A 13,113-nucleotide genomic window follows, 5' to 3' on the forward strand; every position below is an offset into this window, starting at 1 on the left:
CCCAATACCCGCATACAGACACTTTCCAGTAAGAGTCACCCAGCAATAAACACAATCCCTGGCTGATTTCCAACCTGCCACATGAATGCCAATAGTCACACAGGTACCACTACTCCAGCTAAGATCAGCAAAACTCTGCACAGATCAGGAACTTCACACTACATATCGTTATTACTACAGGTTTTCACAGTTTATGCTTTGAAAATAAAAGCTCTATCACCTTTCACGGTCTTGTTCTAGGGCTTTGTGCTCTGCTTCCAGACTATCTCGAAGATCTGTTTCTTCACAGTCATTTAGTGTTGCTAGTTTTTGTCTCTGTTCCTCGATCTCTAAGTCAATGGCAGAATGACGCTGAAGAGCAGAGTGCCTCTTCTCTATTTTAGCTACTGCTTGCTCCAATGCCTCTCTCTGTTGCTTTTCTCTTGATTCAATGATCTCTTTTTCAATCATACGAACCTTTTCCTCTTGTCGAGCTATATTAGCAGTAAATTCATATGTTTGTTGCAGCTGCTGAAGTTGATCAGTGCTGGCTCTGTATTGTGCTAACTGCTCCTTTTTCTCTTCAATTTCTTTCTCCGTCTCATAAAGTACAACATCCAAACTAGGCAGACCTCGGTCGAGGATTTCTGCAGCTCTCTGCTTTTCCTCCAACAGAGCAGGCAAATGGTTTTCCATTAAATAATCTAGCTGCCGTGCCTTATTCATCATTCGTTGTTCAACCTCTTTCTGCTTCTCCACTGCTTCGAGCAACTCAACTGAATCTAAAGCATGACTTCCACCATCTTCCAGGCTGCCATTTATGGATTTCTGATGTGCATGCCTTAATTGCTCAAGAGCTTCACGGTCAAGAGTGATTTCCTTTTCCAGGAGGTTTTTTTGATAAGAAACATTGTGTTCCAAAGCTGTGAACTTTTCCAACTGTGTTCTTTTCAGATCCATGTATCTTTCCTTCGCTCCCTGGACATCTTCAGTTTCCTCACTTCCGTCAGGTCTAGTATCTTCTTCAACAGCAGATCTAGGTTCATCACCTCCGGCAGGTCTAGCTTCTTTGGCTTTGAGGAGAACTTCCCTAATTTCCTCGAGGATATTCTTTTCTTCATCCAGGCTCTGCACATCACCTCGTTTGAGCAGTTGGATAGTTTCCTGTTTTTCTCTGACCTGCTCCCCCAGACGCGTGACGAGAATCAGTTGATGTTTTGATTCCTCTTCAAGTCTTCTCTTCTCCAATTCTAGCTTCTGACTATGCTTATCCTTTTCTCTTTTGAGTTTCTCTAGCTCTCTGAGAATTTCCAGTTTACCTGCATTCTCTTGCTCGTGAAGTTCCTGCAATACCTGTAATTCTTTTTGGACTCGTAGGTAAATTTCTTCTTCCTGCTTTTTCTTTTGCAGCTCAATTTCTTCTTGTTCTCTTTGCCGCTCTTCCTCAAACTTCTCTTTCTCAGCCTTTAAGTCTTTAAGCCTGCTTTCAATGTCCAGATTTCGACGTTTCAGATTTTCTTCTTGTTTTCGGATGCGAAGCTTGACAATTTCAGTCTCCTTGCGTTGCGTCTCTACTTCCTGCTGTAACCTCTCTAGTTCTGACTTTTCTGATTGTTGTTTTTCTTCCATTTCTTCGATCAGTCTCCTAAAATATGTATGTTGAAACAAAAAAACACATTTAAAACAGTGAAATTTTACAAAATTTAACATTTCACAGTGTAACCAATAAAGTAAGGTGTTCAATAACTTGGTGCTAATATTAAATTGCAATATAACCTAAGTTGTTCTCTTTTGATTCTTGCATTTGATCGCATTTTTTTTCCATAAGTTACTCAAATATAAAGCGCACTCAGATTTATTTTAAGAGACATCAGAATGTTTCGTTTAGTTGTTTTGGAGGCTCATGGAGTTGGCCAGCATTTGTTGCCCATCCTTAAGTGCCTTGTGGTGGTGGGGAGCTCCCTTCTTTAACTGCTGCAGTCTGCATACAGTGAGGGGAGACCTACAATACTGTTCGAGAGAGAGTTTTAAGTTTATTTTTGTTGGGACGGGGGCACCATTGTAGGTTGTGGAGCTTCCAATCACCAAAAACAAATGGAATCATTGAATGCTTATGGCAAAGGAGGTGGTCATTCAAGTGGTGTTCATGTCATTCTTTGCAACAGCAACCTAACATTGCCCATTGTCACAGAGTTTACTTGGATTTCTCTTTGACAACTACATAACTGGAAACTGCTTTTGATCAAAGATAATGTTGATGCTATTTGACTATATTACAATTTTCTAAATGTCCTGCTATATTCTTAACAATTGTCTCTAGCATTATTCCAATGACAGATATTAAGGTAACTGGCCTAGAGTTTCCTGCTTTCTGACCCCAATCCCTCTCCTTTTTCTAACAGTGCTGTTATATTTTCAGTTTCCCAATCTGTTAGGACTTCTCCACAATCTGGGAGAATTCTGGATTATTACAACCTACATTCCCTACAAGCTGCATGCTGTACAGCCACTGGAAGACTTACACACACCAATCAGCATGCCTATGAACAGATTCCATTTCTGGGAAGTGCTGCGGTGCATGGATCTCAGAAGACTATGCAGCATCATAAGAAAGTAATTCCAGGGAACACTGATTCAATCAACATATCCATCATCGCTGTATGTACTTCTTTCAAGAGCTGGGTTTTCAGGTCATCAGGTTCAGAGGACTTATCAGCCTGGAGTGTTAACATTCCTATTACTTTGTCTTTAGTGATAGCAAATTATTTAAGCGCCAGCTTTCTTTTTCAACATCCTTCTGATGTTTTGTGTCTTCTACTATGAAGACCGTTACAAAATATTTATTTAAAGGACCTGCCATTTCTCTATTTTTCATTATTGTTTCATCCTCTAAAGGGCCAACATGCACTTTAGCTACTCTTTTCCTCATCATACATGTGGGAGCTTTTACTCTCTGGTTTCATGATTCTTATTGCTTTCTCTCATTCTCAAATTTCTCCCTTTATTGCCCCTCCTCCTAGTTTCTAAAATTTTTCAATCTTCTAGTCGACAACAAAATCTACATCTCTTGTAAATCCTCTCTTTTCTAAAGGGTGTCCCTTCACTCCGAGGCTTGTACATTCAGGTCTTAGGAACATCTTCTCCACGTCCAGGGCGGCCTGTTGAAACTTACAAAATACTTAGAACAGAGATGGGAAGGAATTTCTTTCAGTCAGATGGTGATGAATCAGTGAAACTCATTGCTGCAGAGAGCTGTGGAAGCCAAGTCATTGAGTGTTTTTAAGACAGAGATAGATAGGTTTTTGATTAGTAATGGGATCAAGCGTCATAGGGAGAAGGCAGGAGAATGGGGTTGAGAAACATATCAGCCATGAACAAATAATGAAATAGATTTGATGGGCCGAATGATCTGATTCTGCTCCTATATCTATGGTCTTTAAATTACCCATCCTTGACTTCCACAGTTAGCACAGCAGATCCTTCTCAGCACACCCTCTCAGAGTACTCTCATAAATCACAGAGTCAATACAAAATGGTCCATCATTTTTGCAGGACAATTAGCAAGAGCCAACAAATGCAGTCTTGTGGAATCACCCTTAAAACAAATCTGTTTCACCCTGTTTATTGTCTGTAATAGCTTATCAACAACTTAAGTCTTTCATGAAGTAGTTCAATATTTTGACATGCCTTCAGGGAAAGTTGAGCTGAAGTGAAGAATACATTAACATTTCAGTTAATAGGATTTAGATTTTGAAAGAAATGACAACCAATTAATAATGCACATTTTGAAATAGTTACATTGCCAAGACATCAGTATGCGATAAGAATGTGCCAGTCCATGGGAGACCATAGAGGCAGTTTATCACAATGGGCTTTATGCTTTGCCTTCTGTGCTGTAGCAGTTCTGAGATTCTGGCTCTTACCTCTTATTTTCCAGCTTTTCTAGCTCTTCTCTCTGTTGTCTCTCAAATTCTAGCCTAGAGAAAGTTCAGAAAGATTAGCAGAGGTATTCACATATCAACATACAGCAAATAAAGGATAAATAAGAGAATATTTCATTCAGATGATGCAAACATTGATGCAAACATGAAATAAAGTTTATCTTTTCGCACACTGACATTGACTATACCTACTGATCACCTTCCCCAACAAAAAAATGCCCAACCCAATGGAGTTATCTACCAGAAGGGGCTCCATTTCTACCTGTATACCCACACCGACATTTTATTTTCCCATCACCATTACAAGTCTGGAGCAATTATTTTTACATGACACTGATCTACATAGAATTGTAAAACGTTTTAACACTACCTATGGAAAATAGAATCGATCTGGTTCAGTTCACACCCAATTCCATTCCTAAGCCTGCAGGTGCTCTTTTTGATTATGAGATGTATTTCAATCCACCAAGACTGCTTTTTCTCACCTATGGTACACTGTCATTTATTCCCAAGTCTAAAATTCCTTCAATGCTCAAACCTTACTCATTCCCTTCATTAGCTCAATAATCTTTTTTCCTTCCCTCCCCCAAATTTTCTAATCAGTAGCTTTGTGCTCTTGAATCTAAAGTCTTTCACCCAGGATGACTGCAGCACAAAGGACCATTTAGAATAGATAATTTACAGTGTGGAAACAGGCCCTTCGGCCCATCAAGTCCACACTGACCCTCCGAAGAGCAACCTACCCAGACCCATTCCCCTACATTTACCCCTTCACCTAACATACAGGCAATTTAGCATGGCCAATTCACCTAACCTGCCCATTTTTGGACTGTGGGAGGAAACCGGAGCACCCGGAGGAAACCCACGCAGACACAGGGAGAACGTGCAAACTCCACACAGACATTTGCCTGAAGCGGGAATTGAACCCGGGTCTCTGGCGCTGTGAGGGAGCAGTGCTAACCACTGTGCCGCCCATAAAGATCCAGCAGATCACAAATGGCACTGACCTTCAATAGTTCCGAGCCAATCAGCTTCAAATTCTGGTTCTCATTCACAAATCCCTCACGGCCTCATCCTACCCTGCTCAGAAATTTTATCCAGCTACACAAGAAAGCCTCTATGGTCCTTTGCTCCAAATCGTGTCTGCAGATTTCCCTCTTCACCACACCTACCGGAGGATGATTCTTCAGCCTTTGCATCCCTATTGTTCAAAATACTTCTGCAAAATCTACTTCACTTCCCTACCTTTTGCCTGAAAAGCTAGCTTTTGGACTATGCCTTTTGTTTTCTGCTGCTTTTCCATTACTTTGTTTTCTCACCAACTTCTGTCTGACCTATTCTTGTAAGGCAACTTGAGAATTTTTTGGAAGAGGAGAAATGAGAGTTGTTCCTTAAAATATTGCTACAAGACTGTATTATAAGTAGTGCTCCAATGATGTCTGGATAATTCCAGGTGTGAACTATATTTCATATCCAAATTAGTGCATTTGACAGCATAAGGGAAAGAAATTTGCAAAACATGCCCAAAATATTTTTAACAAGCTAATTTCATGCAGACATCACAATCAATAAATTCAAATGGCATATTACTACCTTAGGCAAATGGGTCCCTTTATAGTGAAAAGACTGCCATGGGAAGTGCATTGAAAGCAAAAAGGATTAATTAAGAGAAGATCAAATTTATCAGATTTCATTTGTAAAACAATTCATATCTGGTATCCTACTGAACACAAAGAACTCTTTCCACAAAAGTAACAAAACTATATAATGAAGTAAAACTTTAATTAACATTAACTTGACCTTTAAGATGGGAAAAGAAATTGTGGTTATAAAGGGTAAGTACATTTCATGAGCAACAGCACATTGAGGTTTGGCTATTGGATTTTGTGGGTCAACATTGGTCCATTACTGTACTATAGCAATCACAGGAACTGATACTTTAATACAGAGTGCTCTTATATTATGACAGTACATGTCTCTTAATCTCTGGCCTGTTTATGTAACCACAGTTGCTTTTCTGTCAATTAAGCATATGCAATTTGATGTCATCCAGACAGAGTCTTTTTTTCCCTCTTTTGTCCCTCTTCAATAAATTTTGGGCATTCCTTCCATCCCTGTCACACATTCAATTTCCCAACTGATGGCTATAGCTACTCACTACATGAACTAGACTTTGTGTAGTTGCACTGGAACCTGAGCTGCGCTCCTAACCCCACATGCTCTCCAGCACTAAAACTACTCCTCTGTCATACTGCACCACTCTGCTCCAGCCTCTTATCTGGCAGTGAAACCTCCAAGCACTTTCCTGGTTGGTCTCCAACCTAGCATGCTCAATAAAACTGGACACTTCAGAAATTGTTGCTTATCCCCCAATTCACACTAATAACCACTCACACCAAGAACCGCCCCTCTTTTTGTTCAAGTAGAAGCCTAAAACGGCAACTCGTTAAGTTTTCACTTTTGTTTCAATTTCTCCAGGACCTTGTGCATCTCTATTCTGTATTCCCCTCCAGCTCCCCAACATGCTTAATACCTGCAATTGTCTAATTGTGGCCTCTTCAGCATCACTGACCCTCCACCATGGTGGTGGTGTTCTCAGCTGTCAACACATCAAGCTCTGGAATTTGCCTCCAGCTTTACTTCTTTGCCTCTCCTCCATTAGGATGCTCCTTACATTGTCCTAATAGCTCAGTTTCAAGCTCTGCAAAGGGTCTTGAATAGTCTTTATTACAGAAGAATAACAATGCAAGTGGTCATTGCAAATAATAAGTATGGAGGACAAAAATTTGCAAGATCTCACTAAATTGGTATTTGAAATTGTGAATAAACAAAAGACAGCAAAATCTAATATTACTCAGTAGGAACAAAAGTTCAGTAAGCCACTCTTGTATCAACAGATCTTGGTTGCCTCTTTTGCTTACCCTGGATTGTAAAGCATGACGGCTGAAAGATTTTCACAGGATTTAGAAAGGTCAGTCATAGACAAACTGAAGGTAGACAGCAGTCCACTCTGTAAAAGTGCAAAGCAAATAAAACTGAAGTAGCACAGATGGGTAAAGTTAGTGATCTTCAACTCAAAATGAACATTTTCAATACAAATCAAGACGACTTAAGTAGAGTCATGGAGGTACACATGATCAAAAAAATGGCCCTTCAGTTCATCAAGTCTGCATCATTCAGAAACAACCACCTAACTATTCTAATTCCATTTACCAGCACTTGGCACAGAGTGTTGGATGCCTTGGCATCACAAATGTACATACTTCATAAAAGTTATGAGGGCTTCAGTCTTTACCACCCTACAGGCAGTGAGTTCCAGATTCCCATCACACAGAGTGAAACTTTGTTTCCTTTCAGATCCCCTTTAAACCTCCTGTTTTCTTAAATCTATTCCCCAATCTTTGAACCCTTTACCAAAAGGAAAAATCACTCTATCCTGTCTAAGCCCGTCACATCTCAATCATGGTTATTAAATTCAAAATCACAACACACAAGACAAGCACTAATTTCCTGGAACCACAGTATTTCAATTGGCACAAGACAACAGCATAAGTTGTTTCTTTCAAAAGTGTGTGATATTTATTTCTGCACACAAATAGCCATCATACTAAACACAACTTCCACAGACTTGAATTCACAGCTAATGTGTTTCAATCACATATATAGAAAGCAGGCACATTTTAATTAGGCAGTGCCCTTCTCACAGCATCTCAGATCTACATCTCACTGTTAAATTTAACAATGATATACACATGTGCATTGCAATAGCTTCCACCACTTTGAATGTGAACTCTCTTGGTAATGCTGCATAAGTTCAGGAACAGCTTTGTGAGAACATTGAAGAAATGAATTGCCTCAATAATTTCAACTTTTCCTGTCTCTAGTCAGCTGAGTATTCCTTGGTTGACAGGTTTAATATGGCTCTCTCTCCACAACTCTTGCAGATCCCCTTCGCTTTAGCAGTCTCTCTCCCTCATCTTATTTATAGCTCCATGCTCTTCCATTTCTCCTACAGGCGTCTGCTCCCCTCAACCTCCTTTTATATTCTCTCCAATAACCCTCTCCCCAACCTCATCCTTGCCTCAACCCTCTTGCAGCACATCTCTTTGGTATCACCCTCTCTCTCCCTTCACCTCCCCCCACCCCCAGCAGGCGGTCCTCCTGACACACTCCCTTTCCTGACAAAAAGCTCTATCTTTGACCATCTCAGCATCCCCACACCACCCCCCCACCTTTCGTTTCACTGCCATCACTTACTTTCCTCAGTGCTTGCTGCTTGTTCTAGTGCAGGCTATTTCTCTCAGGTTTGCTAATGATAGGCTAATTAGTGAGCCTATGAGCAGTATCTGATTGGAGGATCAGCTCTTCAACAAGTCAGTAAGGTAAAAACAAGGACTGCAGATGCTGGAAACCAGAGTCTAGATTAGAGTGGTGCTGGAAAACCACAGCAGGTCAGGCAGCATCAGAGAAGCAGGAAAATCGACGTTTCGGGCAAAAGCCCTTCATCAGGAATAGAGGCAGGGTGGAGAGATAAATGAGAGAGGGGTGGGGAGAAAGTAGCATAGATTACAATAGGTGAATGGGGGTAGGGATGGAGGTGATAGGTCAGAGAGGAGGGTGAGGGACGGTAGCAAAGAGTACAATGGGTGAATGGGGTGAATGAGAGGTGATAGGTCAGAGAGGAGGGTGGAGTGGATAGGAGGAAAGGAAGATAGGCAGGTAGGACAAGTCTTGGGGATGGTGCTGAGCTGGAAGGTTGGAGCTGGGCAGAGGTGCGGGGCATGGAGAATAAGGAAACTGGTGAAGTCCACATTGATGCCCTGGTATTGAGGTGTTCTGAGGTGGAAGATGAGGCTTTCTTCCTCCAGGCGTCGAGTGATGAGGGAGTAGCAGTAGAGGAGGCCCAGGATCTGCATGTCTTCTGCTGAGTGGGAGGGGGAGTTGAAATGTTGGGCCACAGGGCGGTGGGGTTGTTTGGTGTGGGTGCCCTGGAGGTGTTCCCTAAAGCGCTCCAATGTAGAGGAGACTGCATCGGGTGCAATGGATACAATAAATGATATTGGTGGATGTGCAGGTAAAACGTTGATGGATGTGGAAGGCTCCTTTGGGGCCTTGGATGGAGATGAGGAAGGTGGTGTGGGCGCAGGTTTTGCAAGTCTGGCGGTGGCAGGGGAGGGTGTCAGGAAGGGAGGGTGGGTTGTTGGGGGCGCGAGGACTTAACGAGGTAGTCACGGAGCGAACGGTCTTTGCGGAAGGCGGAAAGGGGTGGGGAGGGAAATATATCCCTGGTGGTGGGGTCCATTTGGAGGTGGTGGAAATGTCAGTGGATGATTTGGTTTATGCGAAGGTTGGTAGGGTGGAAGGTGAGCACCAAGGGGGTTCTGTCCTTGTTACGATTGGAGGGGTGGGGTCTGAGGGCGGAGGTGCGGGATGTGGACTAGATGCGTTGGAGAGCATCTTTAAGCACATGGGAAGGGAAATTGCGGTCTCAAAAGAAGGAGGCCATCTGGAACTGGTCCTCCTGAAAGCAGATATGGTGGAAGCGGAGGAATTGGGAATACAGGATGGCATTTTTGCAGGTGGTAGGGTGGCCCAACATTTCAACTCCCCCTCCCACTCTGCCAAGGACATGCAGGTTCTGGGCCTCCTCCACCGCCGCTCCCTCACCACCTGACGCCTGGAGAAAGAACGCCTCATCTTCCGCCTTGGAAGACTTCAACCCCAGGGCATCAATGTGGACTTCCAGTTTACTAATTTCTCCTTCCCCCACCTCACCCCAGTTCCAACCTTCCAGCTCAGCACCGACCCCATGACCTGTCCTACCTGCCTATCATTCCTGAAGAAGGGCTTATGCTTGAAACATCGATTCTCCTGCTCCTCGGATGCTGCCTGTCCTGCTGTGTTCTTCCAGCACCACATTTTTCAACTCTGGTCTCCAGCATCTGCAGTCCTCACTTTCTCCTACCTGCCTATCTTCCTTTCCATCTATCCACTCCACCCTCCTCTCTGACCTATCACCTCCATCCCCACCCCCATTCACCTATTGTACTTATGTTACTTTCTCCCCACCCCCATCCCTCTCTCATTTATCTCTCCACCCTGCAGGCACCCTGCCTCTATTCCTGATGGAGGGCTTTTGCCTGAAATGTCGATTTTCCTGCTCCTTGAATGCGGCCTGACCTGCTGTGCTTTTCCAGCACCACTCTAGTCTAGGCTCTTCAACAAGTCTGCCCATTCTATATATGAGGTTGACTCTTCTCCGAATGGGAACACTAGTCTTGTGATAGCCACATTCCATAAAGGAATAAATTTTAAAACAAGTTATCCCAGCTGAAGTTCTCTCAATAAAAGCATATATTTAAAAATACATCATCACTGCTTACAATAGGCATCATATTGAATTCAAACCTCATTAATTAACATGTCCTGAGCATGCTTGTCAAAGCAACATCTAGCATTCCCAACCAAAACATTACCTTTCCTATATACCCCCTGATGGCTCAGTTAAGATCATCTGTCATAATAATACTTAATAAATATGACTTAAGCTTAAACTTCTATTATCTAACCAAAGAATAAGATTTAGACTGTACAACTGCATAGTGACTTAGACGACAAAGTCAAATAAAAATAAAAATAGGACTGTGTCACTGACTCACTGAACTTGCATTTTTTTCAATTTATGTAAAAGTTTAAGGTCCAAACCACATAACATACCTTTCTTTTTTCCCTGAGTTTAGCAGCTTCCTTAGGATGATTAAACCTGAACATGTTGGTTCTCCCCAGGAGTATGACAGCTCCTGTAAAAGAGGGGAGACAGAAGTTCAATTCCTTTGTTTCCCAGGATTAACCAAATACTTTGAATAGAAATTCTGTTGGTGAACATAGCTGAGTTAAGTGTAGTTTTACTAACTGACCTTGGACATTACAAAATTAACAAAACCAAATGTGTTTTATTTTTAAACACAAAATCATAGCATCTGTCCTCTTCCTCAAGTTGTGTAAAGAGTAACCAACAGTTTTCAGATGAAGTAAGTATCCCAAACACAAAAAAGATTTATTTGCTGGCAAATGTCAACAATTCATAATCAACATTATTTGGTGGCTGGAATATTGATACTTAAAATGATGGACAGCCTGCAATATAATGCCAACTGTGCATTCTTGCTTTAAGGAGGAACAGATTTGAGAGGAAAGAATACTGAAAGCGAGATTTGGAACACAAGTACATGGTACTCAATCGCATGCAGTTCATGTTTTACATAACCAAAAGATATCAAAATGTGCCCAAATGGATGGAGATGAACCTGTAATTGCAAATGTACAGTTTTTTTAAAAAAGAGCTAGGAAGTAATCCTAAATCCTTCTGTCAGCAATAGGATTAGAGACAGCAAAACTGTTGAAAAATATTTTGATAAATTATTTTCCGATCTTTTGTCAAAACAGTCCTTTTAATTACACAGGCACTTTCAAAATATTGATGGAGTCGAAAGTGTTTCATAGCACTGTTATAAGCAGATTTCCTTCTCAGTATTAAAAGCTGCTGTATACTATCTGTATACTTTGTGTACAAGATGATTAGGTGATTAGAGGTTTAGATAGGGTTGACCATGAGAACCTTTTTCCACGTATGGAGTCAGCTATTACGAGGGGGCATAGGTTTAAATTAAGGGGTGGTAGGTATAGGACAGATGTTAGGGGTAGATTCTTTACTCAGCGAGTCGTGAGTTCATGGAATGCCCTGCCAGTAGCAGTGGTGGACTCTCCCTCTTTATGGGCATTTAAACGGGCATTGGATAGACATATGGAGGATAGTGGGCTAGTGTAGGTTAGGTGGGCTTGGATCGGTGCAACATCGAGGGCCAAAGGGCCTGTACTGCGTTGTATTGTTCTATGTTCTATAGCACCCTTTCTAAAAGTAATTGTAGCTTTCCATTTTCATCACAACTTTGCCAATTAAGTTGCCAAATATTAGGATTGTGTCAATGCAATTGGGCCATGCAAATGTTGTACAGAAATCCTGTCAACTCTATTAAGTGTACTATTTAAGGAGACAATCTGTTCTCGAGATATCGCAATGCATATTGTCAATCCTCTGGATTAGACCAGCCTTATGAGATCACCAAGGAATCTAAAGATTCTTGGGGAAGAAGCAAAATATTCAAATTTTCTGGGTTAACTTTCACTCCACTTAATATGACACTAAAATTCAACAAATATCCACTGACTTTGTCAAAAGAATTCATTTCATGTGGTTGAAATGTATTCAATCTATGTCAGCATGTTCAGAACTATTCACAGCATGAATTTAAATAAGGTTAACATGTATCCTGCAGAGCCAACATAAAAAGAACACGAAGGATAACCTTCGCCATACTGACAAATAGTCCAGTCAATTAAAACTATTTTAAAAAAGATGATTACTGTGCTTTACTGTAACAACTGTGAACTGGATAATCTTTTGTGTGGATTTACAATGAAATAATTCATTTAAAATACTGGTGTTTGACTGGTTTGCCCTTTGATTGAATTGCAAGATGATGATAAAACTTTAGGACCAAAAGTGAAACATTCATTTTAATTTCAAACTAACAATAGAAAGACTCTCCAGGATTTGATACATTGCTAATGCAACCAAACAGGATATGGGTGGTAAGAGCAGGAGAGATTCCTGGTCAGCCATGTGATGGAAAGAAAGTTGCTGCCTCTACCATCAGTAACTGGCTCTGAATTACATATGCTTTCACAGGTTGGCACTGCCTCTAACAACATCTGGCCAATCAGATGGTGAGTGGTGGCTGTCACAGGCACTGGAGACAGGATACGACAAGGAGCAATATGGAGACTGGATTCAAAGCTGAATCAGGGCAGCTTTGGTTAGACTCTGCTGAAGGATTTGGACAGCATTATTACGAGGCACACATGTTGGGTGGGTTGTGGGTATAAATTATGATTATTAGCTCTGGGGCCCTCTGTTGCCTTTCAGTGGCCAGTAACTTGATTGTCCGAGGATGGGCAACCCTCCTGATACCTACCCCACTACTGGTAAAATACCAGAAACATCAAGGCCATCCTATTCAATGCTCCTGTTCCCCACAATGTTTACTTTATATCTTCAGTTTTTGGAAGAGATTCCAATTTTGTTTCAATCAATTTGACTGCTGACAGCACCAATTGCGAAACACTTTCACTG

The 13,113-nt window shown here is 41.5% G+C and overlaps 1 protein-coding gene across 2 annotated transcripts in view; it reads right to left on the minus strand.

Annotated features, from left to right (window-relative positions):
* The window catches only part of kif16ba (kinesin family member 16Ba), a 133,120-nt gene that overhangs the window by 64,632 nt on the left and 55,375 nt on the right, over positions 1-13,113 (minus strand). The window contains exons 16-20 of one of the 2 annotated variants that reach the window (XM_072581524.1): positions 10,638-10,720; positions 6,842-6,930; positions 5,514-5,546; positions 3,903-3,956; positions 221-1,624 (exon numbers count right to left, since the gene is read on the minus strand). In XM_072581524.1, the coding sequence (XP_072437625.1) occupies positions 221-1,624; positions 3,903-3,956; positions 5,514-5,546; positions 6,842-6,930; positions 10,638-10,720 (1,663 nt within the window). The remainder of the gene's footprint in view (positions 1-220; positions 1,625-3,902; positions 3,957-5,513; positions 5,547-6,841; positions 6,931-10,637; positions 10,721-13,113) is intronic. The other variant, XM_072581525.1, reaches the window with a different exon arrangement.

This window comes from Chiloscyllium punctatum, chromosome 11 (genome assembly GCF_047496795.1).
Source record: "Chiloscyllium punctatum isolate Juve2018m chromosome 11, sChiPun1.3, whole genome shotgun sequence".
Taxonomy (NCBI): domain Eukaryota; kingdom Metazoa; phylum Chordata; class Chondrichthyes; order Orectolobiformes; family Hemiscylliidae; genus Chiloscyllium; species Chiloscyllium punctatum.